This window comes from Pipra filicauda, unplaced genomic scaffold, assembly GCF_003945595.2.
Source record: "Pipra filicauda isolate LSUMZ 115617 unplaced genomic scaffold, ASM394559v2 scaffold336_size1087642_pilon, whole genome shotgun sequence".
NCBI lineage: Eukaryota > Metazoa > Chordata > Aves > Passeriformes > Pipridae > Pipra > Pipra filicauda.
The window spans coordinates 879,188-903,420 of NW_024104461.1; the positions used below are offsets into that span (position 1 = coordinate 879,188).

The 24,233-nt window shown below is 54.6% G+C and overlaps 1 protein-coding gene across 1 annotated transcript in view; it reads right to left on the reverse strand.

Annotated features, from left to right (window-relative positions):
* Window positions 1–2,050: 2,050 nt before the first annotated feature.
* The window catches only part of WNT3 (Wnt family member 3), a 42,772-nt gene continuing 20,589 nt past the window's right edge, over window positions 2,051–24,233 (reverse strand). The window contains exons 2-4 of the mRNA XM_027711914.2: window positions 12,250–12,491; window positions 3,799–4,064; window positions 2,051–2,542 (exon numbers count right to left, since the gene is read on the reverse strand). Coding sequence (XP_027567715.1) covers window positions 2,063–2,542; window positions 3,799–4,064; window positions 12,250–12,491 — 988 coding nt within the window. The 3' untranslated portion in view covers window positions 2,051–2,062. The remainder of the gene's footprint in view (window positions 2,543–3,798; window positions 4,065–12,249; window positions 12,492–24,233) is intronic.

Sequence of the window (24,233 nt, forward strand, 5' to 3'; positions counted from 1 at the left end):
CCCATGAGCAGCTGGATAATGACCCACCACTTCAGCAGGACCTGAAGGATCCAAACCACACAAGCTGGCAAGCGCATATTTTTGATTTTTTATACCTTCTCTTTAATGGTGTACCACAAAAAAATGCAAGTTGAAATATATTTTTCTCCAAATATATATATTTATATAATATATAATCTTAGTTAACTCAAGTATATACATTGTATAATAAATAATGCTTATAAAAAGAGAAATTTTCTGAATATAAAATAAAAAAAAATCGACCTCTACAACTTTATACAAAACTTTGGATACAGCAGATTGATGGAAAAAAATCTTCCATTCAGTGCTAGAATACCTGGCTACAGTAAAATAATTACAAGGCAATAAATGTTCTATTTAATATTAAATACCTTTTCTTGATTAAAAAACAAACAAAAGGGGGATTTTGTTTAAAGTCAGGTACTGGGAGTCTTTCCAGACGTGGAATTTAATATATACTTTCAATAGATGCATATCAGAGGACAGCTTGGCTCTGAGTGGGGAGGGCTTTTGAGCTCTCTGTGATTTTATTTTTTGAAAAGTGGAGGCTCCTCTGGCCATGTGAGTCCAGGAGCTCCTCTCACTCTGCCCAGGAAGGACCTGGAATTTTGCTCTGGTTGTCCCCACACAGGTGTGAGGGCTGGGCCCTCTCTGTGCCCCCTGGGAGGGTCCCTCACCCCTTTATTGCTCTTTGTGCTGCTCCTTCCCCTGGAGAAAGGAGGGAGTGGAGCAGCAGCCACAGCTGGGATGGGCAGGCCACGATTCCCTGTGGAATCACTGCTGTGTGAGCAGTGCCTTTGAACAGGGCTGTTGGTCCTGGAGCCCCCCAGGACAGAGGGAATCTTGTTTTTTTGATTTGCAGGCTCAGTTACCCCCTGAAAAGGTGAGCCCAGAGTGAGGGGTGTGCTCAGGGAGGGGAGGGGGCCTGGGGAGCAGTGGTGGGACAAACCCTGGTTCTCCTGCACTGAGGTGGGGCCCAAATCCCTGCTGATGGTTTGGAGCCTCTGTGCTTGGTGGGGCCTTCATGGACAACTGACAGCTCAGCAGATCCTGTGGGAAGGGGAGGGTCTGCCGGGGGTTGTGCTGTGGGATACAGGTCTCCCTTCTCTGTCTCCCTCACCTCTCTCTTGCTGGGTGCAGTGGTTGGACCACACATGTCTGGTGGGGAGGCCTGGGACAGACATTCCCTCTCTCCGTGGCCTCTGTCTCCCCAGAGTCGCTGATGTCCAGAGCTGGAGCAGCAGCTCACCTGGCAGGTCACCTGTCCCCAGGGGCATCCCTGAGCTCCCTCTGGGATATAAAGTCATGTCAGGGAATGCTTAGTCAATAGGTGTGGATCTGGTGGATCCCAGATCCTTGAGATCCACCCTGGGCGCTGGGATGGGCTGTGTCCCCTGTGAGAGGTGCCAGCAGTGCCCTGTGCCCTGCCCTTGTCCTGGGCCACGTGCTGGAGGATCAGCTCTGGGCTCTGCCTTCCTGCCATCCTCCCCAGGGGACTGTAGGAGATGTGGGGCTGTGGGGAGCAGGGAGAGCAGAGGGGAGAGGGAAGGAGAGACCACCCGTGGGCTTTGTATGCTCGGACAGGTTTGGTTCTCCAGCATTGTCTCCTTGGAGCAGGCAGGAGGGAGCTGGGCTGGTGTGAGGATTTGCCCCCTTCCCTCTTCCCCACCACATCTACCAAGCCCAGGAGAGCAGTGGGGGAGCTGTGTCTGCTCAGCTCTCACTGTGTAAAACCCATTTCCACCTGACCCCTGTACCGGTGTCTGCACAGGCAGGACCCCTGGCCTAGGACAGAGCTCAGGGTGTGCTGTGGCAGCTCTGCCTGCCGTGGCCAGGCCTGGCTTGGGCTCCCCCGTCCCTGCCTGTCCCCCGGGAGCAGCAGTCACAGATCCACCCAGCTGCAGCACCAGGCCAGCCCTGACCCGGGTGAGGGGCTGGGGCCACCAGCAGTTCTGTGCCGTCCTCTGCAGTGTGAGGCCACGGGGGCTGCACCCCTGGGCCCTGCCCTGGGGCACCTCCACGAGTGGACACCTCCCCGGGCCTACTTGCAGGTGTGGACGTCGTAGACGCGGGTGCACTCCTGGCAGCTCACGTAGCAGCACCAGTGGAAGATGCAGTGACACTTCTCCTTGCGCTTCTCAGTCCGGGTGTTGTGGCCGCGGCCGCAGCACAGCAGGTCACAGCCGTCGATGCCGTGGGAGGTGACGTTGCAGGTCCTGTCCCTGGTCCCAAAGGAGCCCGTCTCGGGGTTGGGCTCGCAGAAGTTGGGCGAGTTCTCGTAGTAGACCAGGTCCCGCTCCGTGGGCGGCTTGAAAAGCGCGTACTTGGCCCTGAGAGTTTCCACCCAGCCCCGGGATTCCCGGTGCTTTTCCACCACCATCTCCGAGGCGCTGTCGTATTTATCCTTCAGGAAGTCCCCAATGGCCCGGAAATCGGGCTGGGCCCACCAGCAGGTCTTCACCTCACAGCTCCCCGACAGCCCGTGGCACTTGCACTTCAGGTGCATGTGGTCCAGGATGGTCTGTGGGGGGAGAGAACGAGGATCAGCAGCAGGGTTTGCTTTCCATCCCCTGCCTTTGCCACCTGGGTTTAAATGGCTTCTCTGAGCTCGGTCTGGGAAGTGTGGGCTGGTTGGGAATGAGTTGTGGTGGCCAGAAACGTCTCCAGACAGGTGTCACACTAGAAAAGCATGAGGTGGGCAGCTGCTCTAATCATCCACCCAATCCACCCACTATTCTAGTCTAATCTAATCCCAAAGTCTGGTCCTTTCACTGGGGTCCCCCCTGCCCTGTGTGTGTGCACAGTCAGAGCCCAGAGAAGTGGGGGTTGGATGGTGTCTCTGACCCCCGTGGATGGAGACTGATCCCTTTGTCCTCTCTTTGCTGATGACCCTTCCTTTATGGCCCACATCTGACAGTTTGCACTAGAACTTAATGAAATTGTGAATCTATGGACATAAATCTCTTTACCAGAAACCTCCTCTGTGTGGAGCAAAATAATCACTGATTTCTGCTAAAATTACTGCAGTTTGGTGGGCTTTTTTGTACCAGAAGCCGTCAGCCTTCTACCCTTCCACTCTGCCTGCTGTGGTGTGGAAAAGCCATGTCAGTGTTTGCTTCAAGCACTGTTGGAAAGGTCTGACTGAGTTTGCAAATGACCCAGAGCAGGCAGGGCCCAGGTACCTGCAGACAGCAGGATGGAATGGAATAGAATAGAAATAATAGACTAGACTAGACTAGACTAGAATATTTGAATTGGAAGGAACTGACAACCATCATCTACTCCAGGGAATCACTGGGACAGTGTTATAACAGGGAACACGTAGAAAGGAGGAGCTTGGGAGGAAAATCCTCTTGATCCACTGCTGACCTGGGGTCTCTCCTGGCTGAGTTGTGTTTGTACACGTGGCCTTGGAAGATGTTCTCAGGTTGCCCAGATATTCTGTGGCTGCCCCATCCCTGGAAGTGTCCAAGGCCAGGTTGGACGGGGCTTGGAGCAACCTGGGCTAGTGGAAGGTGTCCCTGCCCATGGCAGGGGGTGGGACTGGATGGTCTTTAATGTCCCTTCCAACCCAAACCGTTCCATGATTCTATGTGTGTGCTGCAAGCAAGGCATGTTTGGATGGAGTGTGAATCTGTTTGGAGAGAGTGGAAATACTGGGCCCTGGGAAACAACCTTAGGAAGCCTCAACCTGGGCATTACTGCAGTCCCGTGGCACCAGGAGGAGCCCCCCTGGGCCACCCCTGCAGACACGGGCCCCCCTGCCCGGGCACTCACCGTCCTCCCGGCCTCGTTGTTGTGCCTGTTCATGGCCGAGCGCGCGTCCGGGCGGTTCTCCCGTGCGTCCGCGAACTCCCGGGACACCAACACCCCGAAATCGGCGTCCTCGCTGCACCCCCCCCACTTCCAGCCGTCCCCGGGGGGCCCCTTGTGGTGGGAGTCGCAGCCGCAGATGGTGGAGGTGCCCTCGGCGCAGGAGCGGGTGACGGCGAAGGCCACGCCGGCCGAGGCGATGGCGTGCACGAAGGCCGACTCGCGGGTGGCTGCCAACACACAGGCCGGGGGTTAGCAGGCAGCCTTGTCCTTCCCAACCTCCCTCAGCGGCTTCTAAACCCCACTGGAAAGCCAAAAGTTAATTTATGGATATTTTAAGGAATGTCTTCTGGAGCGGGTCCTTGCAGGAGGAGGAGGAGGAGGGAGAGGAGTGGGATTCCAGCTTTGGTGGGATTCCAGTTTTGGGAATAGATAGAGCTGGTGCAGGATTTGATCCGGCACAGAGGCCAAGGGGTGAACTAAACATCAGTGGGAGCTCGAGGGGCCTCAGAAGAGAGTTCCTGGAACCCAGGGAGGGGCTCCGTGCCAGGGGTTAGTCCAAGGGGGGGTGACAAAGCTCATTGGCGTTGAGAAAGGTTTTAGATCATTCAGGGCAGACTGTGGCAGCACAAAGCCCAAGAGCTGGTCATTCCTGTTAAATGTGCCACATAAACAACATGTGACTTGTCCTTTAGTGGAGATAAATAAATAATAAATAATAAATAATAAAACCCAACTTCCAGATGCCCGTGCAGTTGCTTACTAGTTACTGAGCAATCCCAGAGGAAATCAAAGCAGAGCCACAAAATATGCTGGGTTGGAAGGGACCCACAGGGATCATGGAGTCCAACTCCTGGCCCTCAGGATCCTCAGGTTTGATAACAGGACTTTCCTTTCAGGAAGCAGATGAAACTCAAGGCTCTTTGGAACCATTGCCAGGCTCCAGGGAACAGTTGCAGTGAATGAATTTTGGCCCAAAGGAGCAAAGCTGGAGAAAGCCCTGAAAGGTGCTGAAAGCTGAAGGAAGGGTGAAATACAGTGCCCAGGATTCCTGGGTGGATGGGGGCTGGGAATGGGAGTGTGGGGGATCCCTGTGCTGAGGGAGAGGAAATGTCCCAGCAGGACAGAGAGACGTGGGCAGGTGGTGGGGACAACACAGAAAATCCCCACGAAGATGAAGAGGGTACAGAGGGTTTGCTGAGCTGGAGCATCCCAGTCCATCCCCTCTTCCACCTGTGGCCATGGCAGGGTGACCTTCAAGCCATCCCCTTCCCTGGACATTCCATGGGGCCCTGCCCTGGACTCCGGACAGCAGCAGTGACAGTGCCCCCCGGGGGTGTCCCCAGCAGTTTGTGTTGCCTGGGTGGCATTCTCCTACTGTGAGTTCTGTGAATTTAATGTCCTGGGTTCGGGAGTCCTGACCTCTGTCCATAAGTGGACAAAACACAGTCAAACTGAAAGGGTATTTCCTGCATTTTCCTGCATTATCTCGGTGAGTTAACCCTCAAGGAAGTTGTGGGAGAAGCTGTGACATGCTCTGAACTGAGCTGGTCTTTTCACTGGTGCTGTCTGATGGCTCTTCCCCTGGTTTGAAAGCAGGACACTGAAGAACTTGGATTTTTTAACCCAGATTAAAGCCCAGCCAAGTAACATCCCTTGTTCCTGTGCTCACATTGACTTTCACCTTCAAGCATCTTTAATGGCCCCTGAGTTTACTCCATGGTTCTTGCAGGGAGCAAAACTGCCATTTTCCCGTGCTCCAAGAGCCCTTTTTGTTAAATCTTTCCGTAAAATGTTGTCCATGACAGTCCCCAGCCTGGCTGCCCATCTCTGGAGTGATTCCCCTTTCCAGGAATCCCACTCTCCCTCAGCTGAGGGCTGACTGGGGCTGGAGGAGAGCCCGTCCCACCCCAGCTCAGGGCACTCAGAGGGGTCTCCTGTTTCAGGCACAGACTGGCAAGTCCCCGGTGGCTGTCCCTGCTCAGCACAGATGGTCCTTGGCCGTCTGCAGTTCCTGCAGTGGTGGCCTGCCTGTTGTTTTGGTTGGGTATTTTTTAAATTTTCTATGTTTTTTCTAGAGCAGTGTTGTGCTCTTCCTACTCATTTTGAAATCAAGAGGAGTTTGCCTGCTGGCCTCAGCGGCTGCACTAACATAGGCTCTCCCAAGCACAGTCATTAGTTCAGTCTCAACTTTCCCCCTTGGGCACCTTTTGGCTCAGAGCCTCCAGTTGTGCCACGCTCTGCACACCCACAGCTCCCTGGGGAGCGACCCTGGGGTGCTTCACTCCACCCTGTAAGGATGGACACTCCAGGTCTCTCAATCCAGAGCAGATGTTGGAGTCAATCCAACCTCTCTCCCCACCTGCAGGAGGCAGGGAGGAGCTGAAGGCCATTTTCCAGGGGCTGCTGTGCCTGAGCAGGGGGCAGGAGGGTTTCAGTGCCTCTGGGTGTGGTGTGACCAGATGATCAGGACAGTCAGTGGGTGTGGGACGAAGCCAGAAATTTCTGCTGGGAAAATGACCTTGGAGCCTGTCCCCTCCTTCCCCAGCAGGAGCTGTGGACAGCCATGGACCATCCCCCCTGCACCCCTCCCCTGCAGCAGGTCTCTCTCCAGCTTCAGTCTCTCTGTGGAGGTGGGTCTGGCTTCCAAAGACCAGGTACCCCAAGCTGGGTGGATTTCAGCCCGTGCAGGCACTGGAAGGAGGTGGCTGTGGGTTTTTCCAGCTGTGGAAACCACAGCTCTGCTCTGCTGCAGCCAAATGGGGTCCCAAACCAGGGCTGCTCAGCCCTGTCTGTGCTGGTGGGACCCTGCTGTGGTTTTCCCTTTCTTTGTGTTCAAACTCTTCCCTCCTTGCTCTTCCCACCCCCGATGTGCCAGTGGGGATCCACCCACCAAGGTTTTCCTTGGCTATCTTTCACCAGCTGCTTATACTGGGACCACTGGGAGCTGTGGGCCACCAGCTGAGGGTCCCTGCACCACCTGGGGTGTCTCGGCCTGACAACGGCTCTTTGGGTGGCCTGTGACCCAAAGCACATCAGATCAGAGGAGCCAGGGAGCCCTTCTGGCCCTGGACCGGGACAGGGAGGGGACAGGGAGGGACAGGAGCTGCTCTCCTGGCTGATGTGCCTTCGCGTTCCATCCAGAGGGTGTGGATGGGCACAAGGAGGGTCATGGGAAGGAGGGTCATGAGAAAGAGGGTCACCGCAGATTTTGTGCGCCTTTAAGTCCGGGAAGGGAGCAGGGATGGTGGGCTGGAGCTGAGCCGGGACAGGCACGGCCGCGGAGGTGCAGGGCTCCCGCAGCTCCCCCGGCACCCCCGGCTCCCTCGGCACCCCCGTGTCTCCCCGCGATGCCGGGGGGGCAGCGAGCTGCAAACACAAACCCCTCGCCTTGAAATCCTCGCCTGGGTCTGGGCGAGGAGCCGGGAGAATTTCCCAGAGACGAAAGGCGGGAGCAGCGTTCCCAGAACCAGGGGAGGGGCTGGCGAGGGAGGATTAGAGCCGCCTTGACAGTGCACCACCGCGCCTGTGTCCCGGCCGGGCCGTTACCTGCTGGGACACTCAATTTGCCATTGTTCCCGCCGTGTCACACTGTATTACCCGCATAATGCGGAATGTTTCCGCCGGCCAGCGTACCCACGGCACAGAGCACTGGCATTCCCCAGGAGCACCTCGTAGCAACGGGGCAATGTTCCCCTGTCCTGCCGTCACCCTCCAATCCCGCCGGCCCGGCTGGGAAATCCCTATTGATGGCGCTCCCCGGCCCCCCGCCCCCGGCTCAGAATGGCCCCAAGGGCGTGTGAATGCGGCAGCGATTTGAAACGACTGCGGCGCTCGGATGGTATCGCTCGCCCTGCCTCACAGTAGGGGAGGAAGCTTAGCTCTTTCTCATCGGTATAAGCTTATTTTTCTCTCTCCCTCTCTCTCCTTTCCCTCCCCCTCCCTTTAAGCTGCTGAGTTTATATCAAGACGGCCCCTGATCCCACACACCCCTGTTTAGATGCAAATGACTGCGAGTGTCGTGGCTGAGAAAAGCCACGGGTTATCTTGGTGCGGGTCCTGGGCCTTTTCACAGCTCGTGGCAGGGGCTTAGCCGAGCACACAAGGACCCCCGAGGGCAGCGGCCCCGCCGCCTCCCCCGCCCTGCCCCGCTCCCGACCGGCCGTGGGGAGCGTCTTCCCGGAGAACCGGTGGCATCTTCCCGGAGAAGGAGAGCGCGGAGGCAGGGGCAGAGCGGCTCCCCCTGCCCTGGGGACGTGGGGAAGTGTGTGAGCCCGCACAGGCTCCTGCCGCGCTCGCTCCCGCAGATCCCGCCCTGCCTGCGGCTCCCAGACCTCTTCTCCCCCAGGACTCGGTCTCCAGATGCCTGTGGGGCCTTCCTGCCCTCACAGCCGCTCATCCTGGACACCAGCTTTAACCAACACCGCGGGGTTTGTCACTCCCCCAGAGAATGGCCATTCCCCACCCTCCCAGGGCAGTGTCACCTGGCTGCCGGCTCAGCCGGGCTTTGGGCAGGACTCGGCTGGAGGAGCCACCGACTTTAGATAAGAACTGACCTTACTGCACAAAGAAAAGGGAGAAGAGGGAGGGGGAAAGCAGGTTTTTCCTCCCTCCCTGTCCCAGACTGCACACCTGCAGTATAAATCATCCTGGGGAATTTGCTTGTAAAAACATGATCTTACCCCACATTCAGGGGTTGGTTTGGGTTGTTTGTTTGTTTTTTTTTCATAGACCAGGTAATAAAATAAGACATGCAAAAGAGAAAACTTAGAATCACAGAATGGTTTGGGTTGGAAGGGACCTTAAAGCCCACCCAGTTCCACCCTCTGCCATGGGCAGGGACGCCTTCTAGTAGCCCAGGTTGCTCCAAGCCCCATCCAACCTGGCCTTGGACACTTCCAGGGATCCAGGGGCAGCCACAGCTTCTCTGGGCAACCTGTGCCAGGGCCTCCCCACCCTCCCAGGGAAGGATTCCTTCCCAATATCCCATCTAACCCTGCCCTCTGGCAGTGGGAAACCATTCCCCCTTGTCCCCTCCTGTATTACAAGTGATTTTTGATGCTATTGTAGTGAGAATTGCACCTCTGAAGTTTCTCCAAAACAGCCTCAATGTACCTGAGGGAGCAGAGGATGAGATTACCCCAAATGTTGCTCTGATCCTCAGGGGTGATTTCAGCCAGGCAGTTGTCCCAGGTGGGACACCAGCTCCTTTGGGCTTGGTGTTCCATGGCTGTTGGCCTAATGACAGTGTGAGCTGCAGCAGGGATTGTCCTCCTAGTTTGGGTCTGCTTGTGGGGTTGCCCTTGGTGTGTGCTGGAGATCAGTGACAGGGGACATGGCAAAGGTTCCCAGGGATGCCACAGGGTATGGGCTCAAAACTCTTGATTTGAGGCTCTCCTAAAGGAGCTCCAAGAAACTGGAGAGGGACTTTGGACAAGGGTCTGGACTGACAGGACAAGGGGGAATGGCTTCTCACTGCCAGAGGGCAGGGATAGATGGGATATTGGGAAGGAATCCTTCCCTGGGAGGGTGGTAAGACCCCGGCACAGGTTGCCCAGAGAAGCTGTGGCTGCCCCATCCCTGGAAGTGTCCAAGGCCAGGTTGGACGGGGCTTGGAGCAACCTGGGCTGGTGGAAGGTGTCCCTGCCCATGGCAGGGGGTGGCACTGGCTGGGCCTTAAGACCCCTTCCAGCCCAACCATTCCATGATTCCCTGACTCCTGTTGTTGCTGCATCTAAGGAAGATGGAGCAGCAGCCTGGCAGAAGATGATGCTGTGCTGGACATGATGCTCTATAAAAGGTCCCTTCCCACTCAAGCTATTCCATGATTCCCTGAAGGCCCAGGAGTGCCCTCCCCTCCCCGCAGCCCCTCAGCAGGGAGTGCTGCTCCCACACTGGGCACAGATAAGTGTCCTGTCAGTCTGATCACCAACATTCTCTCTTCCCTCAGCTGACAAAGCCAGGGCTGTAAAGATTCTGTTTCCTCTGTGACTCCTCACGCTGCAAACTTTGGGACTCTCAAAGGTTCCCTGTGTTCCTCACTGGCACAGATGACATGAGTCCCATCCTGTCCCCGCTCATTAATTTTTCAGGCAGCAGAGAAAAGACACGAGCGCAGCTCAGAAATGTAAATAACCCCCACCGTGGGCTGGGCTGGGCTTTGATGTGTCCTTGTTTGCAGATGAGACTGTTTATTTTTAACTGCTCTACTTACAGGTTAGTGAGGCAGCAGAATAAATGCGTGTTGGGAGTGAGGTGCCTGGCAGTGCTGCCTGGGATTGGGAAAGCTGGATAACGAATGGGCTCACTAATTTTTCTCCATCTGTCAGAAGGGTTTCAGAGTTTGGGTGATATTTTACCTTGTCAGCTTGGGCTGCGTGGCAATGCTGAGACAAGTCCACACAGGAGGCTCTGCTCTAGTCCCTGCAGCCCAAAGGATCTTAAAATATTCTTCATAAATTCAAAGTTCAGTTTGCTCATTACTGGGAGGATGGTCCAAATCCAATTTTTAAGTGCTTTCATGCTGACAGAAATGGTGGTGAGAGATTTTCAATGCTCCAACAGTTCTTTCAGAATGTGTTTAAAATTTTTATGGCAGTTTTTTAATGACAATTTTTTAAAGAAAATTAAAACTTTCTGATCTTTTAAGTGCTGAAATTTAGGACAGACTTTTATTAGGCAGCAAGTTAGAGTGTGGGGAGCCCTGATGACAGGTTATTTGGTAGTAAATACAGTAGTTACCCCAAAATACATCATGGCAAAAAAGAGGGGAAATGATTGTCAAGGTCCCTATTAGTGCTCTAATGAGACTTTACAATCCTGATTCCTGCAAGGAATTGCACATTAACACAAAGGAGTAATTTTCACTGAAATATTGGACTGTCATTTCAGGGAACTGAAATGGTTCCTTCCCTTACTGGGAGGCTGAAGCTTGGAAAAGGATCTCATGAACTGTTTATATGCACAATACTGGGACTCTGTAAGAAAATTCACCAGAACTCCTGCACTGTCCAGGAGACTACTGGGAAATAGTCCAGTGTCCTGCTCTCACTCCAGTCTCTCCAGTTTCTTAAAGGCTACACCAAAATATTGCCATTTCCAAGGTAGCACTGGAAAGAATAATTTCTGTGCGATAAAGAGACTTCTCTGGGCTGCAGGGACCCTGTGGGTGCTGACACCCATGAAGCTGAGAGGGAAATGCTTTGGGCTGTGTTTGTGAAGCTGTGAAACCAAGATGTTACCTGGGGATGTCCCTCGTGCTAAACATGGCCCAAAGTCACCAGAATCCACGGGACAGGATGGACAAACTGGAGCTTTTTGTCCACTGGGAGTTTCTAATCCACCACTGGGCTCAGTTTCCTGGGACTGCCTTTCAGTCTGGGGTCTTGGTTTGCTAATGGGACATCTGAGATGTGGGACAGGTTGTCATGGAGCTGTGCCAGGGCAGGGTCAGGTTGGATCTCAGGGAAAGGTCCTTCCCCCAGAGGGTGGTTGGCACTGCCCAGGCTCCCCAGGGCAGTGGGCACGGCCCCAAGGCTGCCAGAGCTCCAGGAGGGTTTGGACAACGCTCTGAGGGACAGGGTGGGATTGTTGGAGTGTCTATGCAGGGCCAGGGGCTGGACTGGATGGTTCTTGGGGGTCCCTTCCAGCTCAGGGAACTTTATGATTCTGTGATCTGCCACCAAAGCCCTCCAGACTCTCCTTTCAGGGTGTCTTGGGGCCCAGCACCTCATTTTGGCTCATGATCTCCCTGGGAACCCCAATTTTATGGTGCCTCATCCACGTGCTCCCAGTGTGCCTGATCCATGCCAGTGGATCCAGAAAGGTTGAAGAGGAGCAAAAGAGAAGAGGGAAAGCACATTTATTCTCTTTCTTTGTTCCCAGCCCTGGGCATTTTGGGCTCATCTGTGAACAGACGCATTGAAATCCCCACTCAGCCTGATCAGGACCATGGATTTCAACCATGGCTTCTCCCTGGTGGGGAAACCTGAGCCCACGGCCCTCCTGGGGTGGGCAGTGTGAGCTCCAGTGGCCCTGCATCAATCCCAGCCCCAGCCCCTCTCCTCGGCTTTCCCGGGCTCTGCTGGTCCCTGTTGTGTGGAAGTGCTGCCCACCCTGGGCAGGGAGGTGGAGCCCACAATTCCAGGACATGGGAATGTGCCTGGGGCTAAACCTCCCCCTTCCTGTGCTTTACATCCTCCCTGGTCCTTCTGAGACGGGAGCAGACCCTTCCCTTGTGGTGTAACACACAAAAAACTGGGGAAAGGAAATCGGGGCAGTTCGGGTAGAAAGCCGGGAGTTCTGAGCCATTCCCTGCCGTGTTCCCGGTAGGATATGGTGCATCCAGGGGCCAAGCAGAGCTGTGCCAGCTCTCCCCACCCTGCCCAAGCCGCCGCCAGGGCCCCCTGGTGTTACCTTTGTCTAGGACGGGCCCGAAGATGGCCAGGCTGTCGTCGATGGTGGTGCAGTTCCAGCGGCGGCCGCGGAACTGGTGCTGGCACTCCTGGATGCCCAACTTCACCCCCTCGGCCACGCTGGGCATGATCTCGATGTAGTTGCGGCAGAAGCGGAGCTGCTTCGGGACCAGGCCCGGGATGGAGCCGCAGAGGATGGGCTGGGACCCCAGGGAGCTGTACTGCTGCCCCAGGGCGAGGGACCTGCGGGGGACAGGGACAGGGTGAGGGCTGGGCAACTGCTACCACTGATGGGCCTGCCCCCCCAGCACCCCTAGAGGGAATTTGGTGAGCCAAAGGGAGCCAACAGTTCAAAAAAGTACTGAAAAATGAGTGTTTCCTGAGGAAACAAGACTTTCTACTACTGGTCCCACTGGTGTGAAAAGGGCTTTCACACCTGGGGACACCCTGGTCCTTGGTGGGCACAGAGGGAGGACTCGGCTCTCTGGAGCCATTCCAGGTGTTCCAAAGTGTCTGAGACCTCCCCAGGGGCTGGAGGATCTGATAGGACCTGCAAGGGGCTGGATCTGGGGAAGCAACACCTGGAGGCTCGGGAATACCCTGAGGAGTCTCAGCTGTGAGGAGACACCAACTGAGAGCTGCTGAACCGTGGGGAGTGTCCTGTCCCAGGCCAAGTTCATCAGCAGAGGGACCAGCATTCCTGGAGAGGGGCTGCTTGGGGTCAGAGGTGTCAGAGCCACGTGTCCCAGGCTGGTTGGCCTGTGCAGGTGATCCCAGCAGACCCTGAGCCACCCCAGTCCCACCTGGATGGATCCCAGTCTCCAGCAGCAGCTGAGTGGGGCAGATGTGCTGGGAAGGGCAGAGCTGAGAGGATCTTTTCCTACCAGTCCAAGGACCTGGCAACGGCTCAGCATTAAATATGTGGGTCAAATTGCTTATTTGGCCAGAAATTGTCACTGAAGGGTGAAAATGTATTTTTTTTAGAGAAGCCCTGAGACACTGCTGTTTCACACAAACAGGGACAGTCCCACAGCTGCTGCTCAGGCTCCAGCCCAGCCTGGGATGTCCCTGCAGAACGTGGGGAGATGTGAGAGGGAGCAGCAGTTCTGTGCCAGCAGGAACTCAGAGCAGAGACCTCACAGTGCAGGTGCCAGTGTGGGCAAATATGAAAGAGTTTTGACTTATTACACTCCCGGGCACAGGGTGGGATTGCTGGGGTGTCCTGTGCAGAGCCAGGAGTTGGAATCCGTGATCCTTGGGGCCCCTCCCAACTCAGAATATTCTATTTTTCTTGGATTCTGTTTCTGTTGTCCTGGGAGTCCACAGGACTCAAGGTGGGGTCCCACCAGTGCTGAGGAGAAGGGAAGGATCTCCTCTCTCTACCTGCTGTTAGTGCTGCTCCTTGGGCAGCCCTGATGACTGTCTTTACCACTTCACATTCAAATCCTGGTCCTCCAGCACCCCCAGGTCTGGCTGTGCAGCTGGTTGGCCCCCAGCCCTCACAGGTGCAGGGGGTTGTTGCTCCCCAGGTTATTTTCCCCATCTCCCCTGCTTGGGGTGCAGCACATTCCTGTCTGCCCATCGAAGCACCTTCAAACAGCAGCTCTGGAGCATCACCCACCTCTCCCACCTCATTTGTTTCTCCCTCACACACCTGCCCACACCCGAGGGCTGTGTGTGAATGAATCAATCCTTTGTGGTCCTTAGTTAATCCAGGCTGGGAGAGCCCTCAGCAGGGCTTTGGCCCAACCTCCTGCTCAGAGCAGGGCCAGTTTCCAGGTCGGATGAGGTCTCTCAGGGCCTTTTCCTCCTACAGTTTGAGCATCTCCAAGGACAGAGATGCCACTGCTTTATGAGACACATGGCTGGCTGTCCTTGTCCTGAGCTGCTCTCCCAGCCTGGAGGCTCAGGCTGGACACTGAGCTGGCCCCAAAGGGTCAATTTAACTGCCCACTAATGATTTGAATGTTGTAAAGGAAATCCCAGGGAGAGGCATCTCTGCTGAAGACACTGAACAGGCAGACAGGACTCCCCCTGTGGCTGGGAAGCCCATGCCCCTAATCCCTGTGCCAGTGCTGCCTCCTGCCACAGCTCCTGCTCCCTGCTGCTCCTGCCCCTCTCTGCCCAGGACTTCATGCAGTATTTGGGCTCCATCTCCCCCAGCCCTGGATGGGACACACGGAGAAGGGGCAGCCAGGTGTGGCTGGGAGGCAGCAGCACAAGGGGCAGTGCCCTGGGCCTGGTTCCCAGAGCTGTCCTGCACCTCCAGTGCCACCAACCGGGACCTGAGGAGGGGGCTCAGCACTGCTGGGACGACGGGTCAGCCCCAGGGAACACCAACAACCTCAGCTCCACTCTCCACCCTGCGAGGCAGGGACACGGTGGACAGGCAGGAGAACATCCTGCACATGGATGTTTAAGGTCCCTTCCAATCCCACCCATCCTGTGTTTCTGTGGTTCCCCACACCCCCCTCTCACAGACAGGCTCAGGGGTGACAGGATGCTTTGTCCTGCCTGGGTTTGCAGAGCTGTGAAGGGCAGGCCATGGCCAGTGCCAGAGTGTCCAGGATGTTCCTGCAGCAGCAGGTTCTCACAGGGGAGGTGGTTCTGGGGAATTCCAGGGAGGACTCTCCTCACATTCAACCCCAGACTTGGCCAAATCCCTTCTTTAAGGTCCTGAGCCATCTCACAGCAGACCTTCCTGCTGGGAAGGCCTGACCAGGGACGTGCAGCCTGTTTTGGCCCATCTGTTGAGGCTGGAATTGTGATGTGCTGTGAGGCCCCTGGGGAGGGTGGAGGTTGCTCTGGTTGCCCGTGGCCACACACCCAGCTCTGGAGGATTCCATGTGCTTTTGATGACCTGATCCAAGCTTTCTCATCTTTCCCTTTTCCTCCTCTTTTGCACAGTCTCCATCACTCCCAAGTGTTTGCTCCTCGTTTTTCTTGTTGATCTCACTGACAGCAGCTTCTTTCCAGTCATCACCTAATGCTGGTTTTGTTCCCGTGTCAGTGATTTCCCCACTGCTGATCCTTCTTAGACAGAAAAAGAAAACCTCATTCCTCTTGGCCCCTCATCCCCATTTCCCCAGGAGTCCTGGGAAGGCACAGGGGGCAGGTGCTGTGACTGAGGGGCTGCAGCTCCGGGGGCCTGTGGGCTGGTGGTTCCTCCACAGAGCAGCTGAGATGTGAAGGTGAAACAAAACCTCTCTGACATCCATATCTGGGATCCCAGGGACAAATATTGGCTCTAACACAAGGTGTTAAATCTAAAATCTAAATCACAGAGTGAAATCTCAATAACAAGAGCTCGTGGAGAAGAAGGAAACACATTAGGGAAGGAAGTGTCATGGGGTGAATTTGGGATAGGTGGAGGATAAGGATAATTTTTAAAGCACAAACATGACCCTGAGGCTGTGCCTGCAGGAGTGGCAGACCACACACTCCCCTGCCTTGCTCTCCATGCTCTCAGTGTCCCTCCTGCCTCCCTGAGCCTGTGTTTCTCTGGCTCCCTTCACATCAAAGGGAAATCCTCATTTCATACCCCTTTCCACTGCCCTCAGCTTTACCCCCAGAAGGTGACAGACCCTTTTTTCCAGCACCAACTCCAGGCCCAGTCCCTTTGCACACTCATAGGCAGGATCCATAAAATCCAGACAGCTCCATGTGGCTGAGAGACCCTTCATCTCCTCGTGGACACGTGTGAGGGGACAGATGGGCACATGAAGGTTGGTTGTGTGTGCTGTGGCAGTGCAGGGCACACTCAGGGACTGTGAGTGTTGATGGCAAACACACAGGAGATCCCTTTTCTCTTCCTCTGCTTCATCCCTTCACTCTCAGGAGTCCTGACACTCTCAGGCCAGTGACTCCTTTTGTTCCCACCTGATGGTGCCAGACTGGGCAGGGCCCTGGATCCAGCTGACTCTCTGTGGGTCCCATTGGTCTGGGATGGGCTTTTGAAGCCCTGGGAGTAAATTGTCTTGTGCAGATCCTCTTTCTGTAGCTACCAGTGGGTGCATCCTCTCATCCTTGAAGAGGTGAGTCCTGTCCTCCCGTTGCCTCAGTGGGGAGGATGCTCTGCCCACCCTCCCACCTTCATCCTTCCTACAGAGCTGGCCAGAAAACTCATCTTCCAGTTGGGCCACCGGTTGGAAAGACACGTGGCAGCAAGAGAAATGAGACCTTGTAGTGTCTGGAAACAGCAGGATTTGGCCAGATTGGAACTGTGCCCTAACATATGAAAAGCAGATTTTAGGGTGATCACCAAGAAAGGTTCCTGACAGTGAGCTCAAAAGCTGCTGGGACATTTATTCTTCCCTGTCTGCAGGAGACTGGAGGATGCTTGGAGCACTCGGGACTGGCCTCACCATGTGCCACAGGCTGCTCATCCCAGCTGGGTGTTCCCAGACAAACCCTGGTGAGAGGCTCCTCCGTGGAACAGGGGCTGGGAGCCCTCCCTGAGGGGATGTCCTGGCAGGAAAGCAGCTCCGTGGGGAGAGGTTTGTCCATCCTCTGCTGTGTGTGCAGGGCATGGTGAGGTCTGACTTTGGGGTTTGCTCCTATTCCAGTTTCATGATTAAAAAAAGGAAGCAAAGGACCCAGAGGGGACCAGATTCCTGAGGAACAACCTGGTGGTGTCACCCCTTTCTCTTTCTTCTGCAATCCCATGAACCTGTCGCTGTCTTTCATGAGTCCTGGGAGTCCTGGAGGTGGACAGGAAGCTGCCTCAGCCCTGGACAAGGTTGACCTTTGAGTGCAGACTGTGCTCAGCCCCCCGTGAGCGCCCAAGTGGGGCAGCACCTGGGGCTGCCTGAGGTCAGTGCTGCTGCTTTTTGCTCAAAATGCAGGGAGAACATTCCTGGGATGTGCTGCTGAGGGAATCTTTTCCAGCTCTGAACTCAGCAGCTGAAAGCAGATCCTGCTCCCTTTGTCTCAGCAGCACTTAAATAACAATTGCTCTTCCCAAATGCCTCGAAGGCCACAGCCAGAAACACGCCCTGAGAGCTCCAAGGAATGATGGAAATGAAGCTCTTTGAAATCATGATCATGGAATCCCAGAATGGTTTGGGTGGGAAGGGACCTTAAAGCCCATCCAGTCCCACCCCCTGCCATGGGCAGGGGCACCTTCCACTATCCCAGGTTGCTCCAACCTGACCTTGGACACTTCCAGGGCTGGGGCAGCCACAGCTTCTCTGGACAAGAGGTTTTTCCTCCCCCAGCAGCTCAGGTCACTGCAGCACAGGGTTACAAGGCAAACACTGCCCTGCTCATGCCCTCTAATGTTGTGTCAATGCCCTGGATCAATCCCTGAGGTTTTTCCAATGCTCTGGGAAAGCTGTGAACCAGCAGGAGAAAACCAGCTCACAGTTCAGACCCTGTTTGCCACCTGCTGCCTTCGAGAAAACCTGTCTCTGCCTGTTTTCATTGCAGTTTTCAGAGGTAATTGTTGTTTTCCAATTCTGGTCCATGTTCTGCTTCAAACAGGCCATTGTACCAGTGGCCTCCTGTTGTCTGAGCTCTGCCTGGCCCAGGGGGGAGCAGCCCTTCCATGTTCTCTGTATTTAGTGCTGTACAAGCCCTTCCCAGCTCCCACCAGCTCTGCCTTTCCCCTTCCCAGCAGAGGCCCCATCCCACACTTGCTTTCCAGGTAATTAAAGGGCAAATTTACCCTGAGCATCAGTGTGGGGGGAGCACAAACCTTCCAGGAGAGCCAGACCCTGCTCAGTTTGTTGGGCCCTGTTGGTTTGTCCACCCCAGCTGTGCTCACAGGGCTTCCACCACATGACAGATGTTCATTTGAATCCCCAGTCAAAACATGCAATATAAATGCACATCACAGGCTGGGAAGTGCCAGGTCCTGACTGAACATGGAGAACAGAGAGGACGTGACAGGATTCAAACTGCAGTTTGAGGGACTGGATGGCAGCTCTGCTGACTGAGCCTTCACTCAGGAATCACCCACTGTTTAATCTCAGCCCAGCGTGTCCAGAGTGTTGAGCTTTTCCACAGAGGGGACACTTTTCCCCTGGTCTGAGATATCACCATCACTACAGACTCCCCACCAAACTCTGCAGTCCTTGGGGGGCCAATAAAACAGACAGTTTTTAAATAGGAGGCTCAGCTGCCTGAGCACTGGAGGCTGATCCTCCAGCCAAGGCTGAGTCCCACAGGCAGGAGAGGCACGGGGGGGTTTCATGTTTATCTGCCCCGGAAAGTCTCTGTGGACTTTCCACACCAGTGATGTGACCTCTTGAACAAGAGCTTTGTTTCCAACTGATGTGTTTGAAGATGCCCTCATTAAATAGTGTGCATGAGTTGCATGATGTGCCCAACATTCACCAGCCCACAAGGCCACGTTCTGTCCAATTACAGTTCTCCCTTAATTCAGTCACACCTGAAGGCTGGAAACCTCTTAAACCCTTCACAAAGGCAAAAGTTCACCCAGGAATCACTCCCAGACCTGTGGTTGCTGGGAAATAGCTTAAGAATCACTCTGAGAGCTCTCCCAGAAGGGCAGCTCAGGGTGTTTAAACTCCTCCATTCCTCTATCTGAAGTCCTGGGTGATTTTTGTTTCTTGTCCATGCACACAGTGGTTCCCCTCTGGTGCCACAGAGACATTCCCAGTGGGGGGGGCTGTGCCCCATGGGAGGATCTTGACAAGACCAGGAATGGTCAGCCTGTTGTCCAGGGGCACCAGCTGGTCAGAAATTTGGCAACTTGCTCCATTTGCAGAGAGATGTTGGTTATTTCCAGAAGGAATCAAGGAATCTCACAAATGAGATGACCCTCTGATCAGAAAACAAGGGTTGGACACTTGTGCCCTGTCTGCAGTCCCAGAGGAGGGGAGAGGTGCCTTTAATGCTTTTATTCTGAGGTATCAGAAAGAGGAGGTCCCAGGCCTTGCTAAAGCATGAGTACTCCAAAGAGATGCCAAAGAGGAGCAGCTCCAGGGCTGAGGAATCGGAGGAAGAGGCTGGGGGTGTTTTATTTCAGCCTCCAATCAACACTGATGTTGAAGTAGCCACTGAAACACATCCCTGGCTAAATCTGCATTAATTCAAATGAAAAGCCCCATATCTGCACACTGAGGAAATTGTTCTTAGTAAAACCAGGATTATTTTCACGTTGGCTGGATCCCAAAGGCTCTGCTTACTCCAGAGGGGCGATCCCACATCCCTGGGACCTGTCCCTGTCCTGTACTGCAGGGGCAGAGGCAGCAGAGCTCAGCAAAGCCACCCTTCCAGGGAATGGTGCCCCACCAAAGGCACCCCTGGGGATGGGCAGTGGGTCAGGGGCCTCTCAAAGCGGGGCAGTGTGTGACTGTCACTCAGGGAGGGGTTTGAATCCCTGTGGGTTGGGAGTGAGTTGGTGCTGCAGTGGCAGCGGTTGATCCACTCTGGTGTCACTCCTGGGCTTGCTGGGAGTGCTTTCCACCCTCCCCATCCACTCTGCTGGCTGGAAATGAAGCATCTCCTGCAAGAGGGGGAGTGGCTGGGAGCTGCCAGCTCTGAAGAGCTGTCAAACCACAGAGAGACACCAGTGCCTTGTCATCTGCTGGGGGTCGGGGGAAAGCAGGACTGGGAGAGGTCCTGGGCTGCAGGACACCAGCTCCAGCCCTGGGATCTGCTGACAGGGACAGAGGAGGATGGAGGGAAGGATGGATGGATGGATGGATTGAGGGATGGAGGGATGGATAGAAGGATGGAAAAAAGGATAGAAGGATAGAGGGAAGGATGGATGGATGGATGGGTGGATGGATGGATGGATGGGTGGATGGAGGGATGGATAGAAGGATGGAAAAAAGGATAGAAGGATAGAGGGAAGGATGGATGGATGGATGGAAGGATGAATGGAGGGATGAATGGAGGGATGGATGGATGGAGGGAGGGAGGGATGGACAGGCTGTAGACAGGATGGCAGGGGATGGATTACTTTGAACTCTGAATGTTTAATCCCAGGGAGACATGAATGGAAAAGGAGTGCAGGGATATGGGAAGGGAAAGCCAGAGCAGGGTGAGGCTCATGGAAGCACCACGGTGAGTGCTGGGAGGAGGCTGCCCTGCTCAGTGTGAGTGTTTATTATATTTATATTATAGATGGGAATATTAATCATCATTTTATGTATTTCTCATTCTGCTGTGTCAATCATTTAAAAAAGTGCCAAAGGACACCCAACAACAACAGAGCAGGTCCCCTAAAGAGGAGCCTCCCTCCTAAAAATAAGCATCCCTCCTAAAAATGAGCATCCTTCCTAAAGGGGATTTTTTTTGTGCTTTCCTTCTTCTTCCTCCCCTCTAAAAACTGTTACAATTGTCAGTGGGATGGGATTTCCCTCATTCCTTTTAAAAGGTGCATCCAGACTCTGCAGGTTTAATGAAGTTTAGGGGCTTAAAGGGGTGCAGGGGAGAGGCATCGCTCAGACCCCAACCATTAATTCAGGGCTTGCACCATCAGGTTGTTTCTTGACTGAAAGCAGGAGTAACACATGGATGGTGGGGGCAGTTTTTTCCTGTGTCTGAACCCCAGATGTGTTTTCTTCAACCTCCCAGTGCCCAGCCAAACAATCAGTGTCACTTTTCCATCTCAAGGCTGAGTTTTGCTGCCCATCAGTGCTGCTCCCACGGCAGGAGGGTGTTAGACCCCAGAGTCTGTCTGTGGGCTGAGCCTCTCACTCCATCAGTCCCAGGGAGCTCCAGCAGCCCCAGGCTGAGCCCTCGTGCTGAGCAGCCACAGGACCCTCCTGCTGTGAGCACGTTTGGGTTGGGATGAGCACAGGGCACGTTTGGTGTCTGAGGGTGATGCCCCAGTGATGGGACAGCAATTGTGGGGCAGGACCAACTCCTTCTAAAGCTGCTTCCCAGCCTGCAGGGTTTGGGAACCAGGGGATTTCCCCACTGAAGACTGGTCTGCTCCACCTGGGAGGTTAAAACTTACTCACATTCACGTCCCTCATGGGACACATTTTCCATGGGAAGAACTGATTTACTGCCCCTCCAAAATGTCCATCTAGACCATCTCCAAACCTGACCCTTGGCAAGCAGTGGCCTTTGTTACTCCTGGGAATGCTGGACCATTCCCATGGGTCTGGCCTGAACAAGAGGTGCTGAGGGAACTCCTGTGCTTTGAAACAGGCCCAGGGGGAGGTCCCTGACTCCTCAGTGCCCAGAGAGCCCCTCCCTGCTGGGTTCCAGAGGAGGCAATGCCCTGAAATCCCTCTGAGCAGGTGCAGGGTGTGGCTGAGCCCTCCCTCAAAGGCTCAGGGAGTTTTGGGGTACAGAAGAAGAAGAACCAATGCAGAAAGGCAGATAAAGGTGAAAGAAAGGGTGCTTTCATCACCATGGTGGAAAGGATCCAGCTCTTCCAGGGTTAAAAACCTCACATCTGCTGCTGTTTCTGATCCCACAACCTCTCCTGATTCACAGGTCTCCAAAATCAGGAGGTTTCCCTGCCAATGTGATGCTGCCCAAGAAGGCTGTGCCACCCTTCCCCCTGGCTGTGCTGAGCAGTGCCCAGCGTGTCACCAACAAGATCTTCCTGCTCCACACAGCCCCAACCCTGCACCACCACCATGCTTGCTAAACCTCTGAATAAATGAAGCTGATTTTTGGGAGGCCATTTGTTTCCTCTCACAAGGTTCACTCGCAGTGAAAGGGCTGAACGTGCCTCGTTTGGACCCAAATCCGTGGCTGCTCGTGGGGCTGTGTCAGTGTGGGGTCAGCACATGAAGGAGAGTCATTGTCCCCTCTGGTTGGTGTTGTGGCACCAGACTGGGAGCCCTCCCTCCAGTGCTGGGTGCTCAGGGGAGCAGGGATGTGGGCAGAGGTGTGACCGTGGTGGGCAGGGGCTGGGCAGGACAGGAGGCTGAGGGTGTCCAACAACAGCCACAGATGGGATGGAGCCAAACTCTTCCCACTGGCACCAGATGACATATAAAGGGGAAACAACTGAAGTGCAGCCTGGAAGTTTAGGTTGGGCATTAGGAAGAATTCCCTTTCCAGGTGCCCAGCAACATGGGGGGGTGTCATCCATGGGAATTTGGGGGTATCAGCTGGACACAGCCCCTGCTGTTCTGGAATGCTGCTCCAGAGGAGTCTGGATTACAGACTGGAAGGATCCCTTCCCACCAACACTGCTGTGACATGGTGTCACAGGCTCTGATTTTGGGGCAGAAGGGGAACCATCCGTCCCCTTGGTGTCACAACTGTCACCTCTGGCAGTCAGAGGCTGCATGAGAAGGACAGGACACAGCCTGGGACTGAGGAGGAGGGTGATGGTAGGACACAACTCCTGGGAGAGTGGTGAAGGCTGCAGAGCCTGTCCCTCCACAGATACAGACACAAAGTGATGGACAACTCCAAAATAATCCCAGCTCCCTCGAGCTCTGGGTCAGCTCCTACCTGTGCCCTGGGTTTGCTGCCAAGGCAAAGGAGCAAACTGCACCTCAACAGAGGCACTGCAAGGAGAAAACAGCCTCAGCCTCAGCTTCACACACTCAAGGAGCTGTTGCTGCTGCTGTTGCACACAGCAAATTCCCACATTGGACTATTTGCAGAGACTTGTTCATATTTTGCGTGTCTGATGGGCTGGAGGTGGCCACTGTTCCCTGTGGGAAGGATCCTTCTGCAGACAGGACCATGGAAAATCCACATCCAGCTCTGAAATGCATCAGGTACTTCAATTAACCTGAGTGTGGCCAGATTCCAGTGATGCCTGGATGGGGAGGTCTGTAGGCCCTGGGAGGGGTGGGTGCCTTGCAGGGGTTGCTCCCAGAAGAGCTCAAGTTCTTTGATGTGGGAGATTTTAGGGAAATGCAAATACTTCCAGTGCAAACAGGTGCAGGTTGAGACCAGAAGAGGCTTTGTCAGGTGAAGGTTCATCTGGATGGTGAGATGGGTGCAAGGGCCAGGATGTGTTGGGTGCATCAGGGCTTCAGAAAACATTGATTTCTTCAGCTTTCCTCCTAACCTGGGAGTTCCTGACAGGGAGCTGATGGGATCTCCTGCCCTCCCTGTCACCGGGGGCGGGTCCACTTCTCCCCTTTCATCTCCAGGTGCTGTGACTCAGAATTCCCAAGTGACTGGTGGAGAGCAGCAGGCACAGATGGGACACAGTCACTCTGGTCCATGTAGAGCTGCTGCAGAGGAGAGGGATCACACTCCAGAGAAGCTGCTCTGACTCCACAGAGAATTAGGGAAGGACTTCCCAGCTCAAGTCAGGTGAAGCTGCCCTTGAGTTCTGGACAGTGCAGTGCACATGGTGTTCTGCTGGGTGAAGGATGACAAAGGACAGATCTCCAGAAGGTTCACAGGCAGATTTTTTCCACACAAACTGAATTAAATTTTGCTGGTTTATTCAATTTTTTTTCTCTGTAGGCATGGCATGAGCTGCTCTCCTATGCATGGACTTGCCACCCATCACCCACATCCCTGCACCCACACTGCCACTGCTCTGCCACTTCCACAGTCCAGGTTGCAGCCGGGCTGCAGTAAAACGAAATAAAACAAACCAAAGTAGAATAAAATAGTGTGTCTCACCTGCCTTCCCTGCACAAGACCCAGGTGTTGCCCTGCCACTGACTGGGTTTGGTTTTGCTGAGTTGGTGTTCTGGTGATTTAGCAAGTCAAAGTGATTTTGGCTTTGATCAAAAGAGATCATGGAACCACAGGATGGTTTGGCTTGGAAGGCACCTTAAAGACCATCTCGTTCCAACCCCTGCCATGGGAAGGGATGCCACCCACCAGAGCAGGTTGCTCAGGGCCCCATCCAGCCTGGCCTTGAACACCTCCATGTGAAGGGGTGGGGAGAGCTCGGCAGGGAGGGCCAGAGGGGAGATGGAGCAGCAGGTCTGAGCCCTTCTGAGAGGGGCCTCCTCTGGGACTGACTTTGCTGAACCAGGTCCCTTCTGGGTGGAAATCAGATGAGTTTGGCTGAAGAAATGTAACTCCCCACAGGACACTGCAGTGCCCATCCCTTGGGTTCTGTAGTTG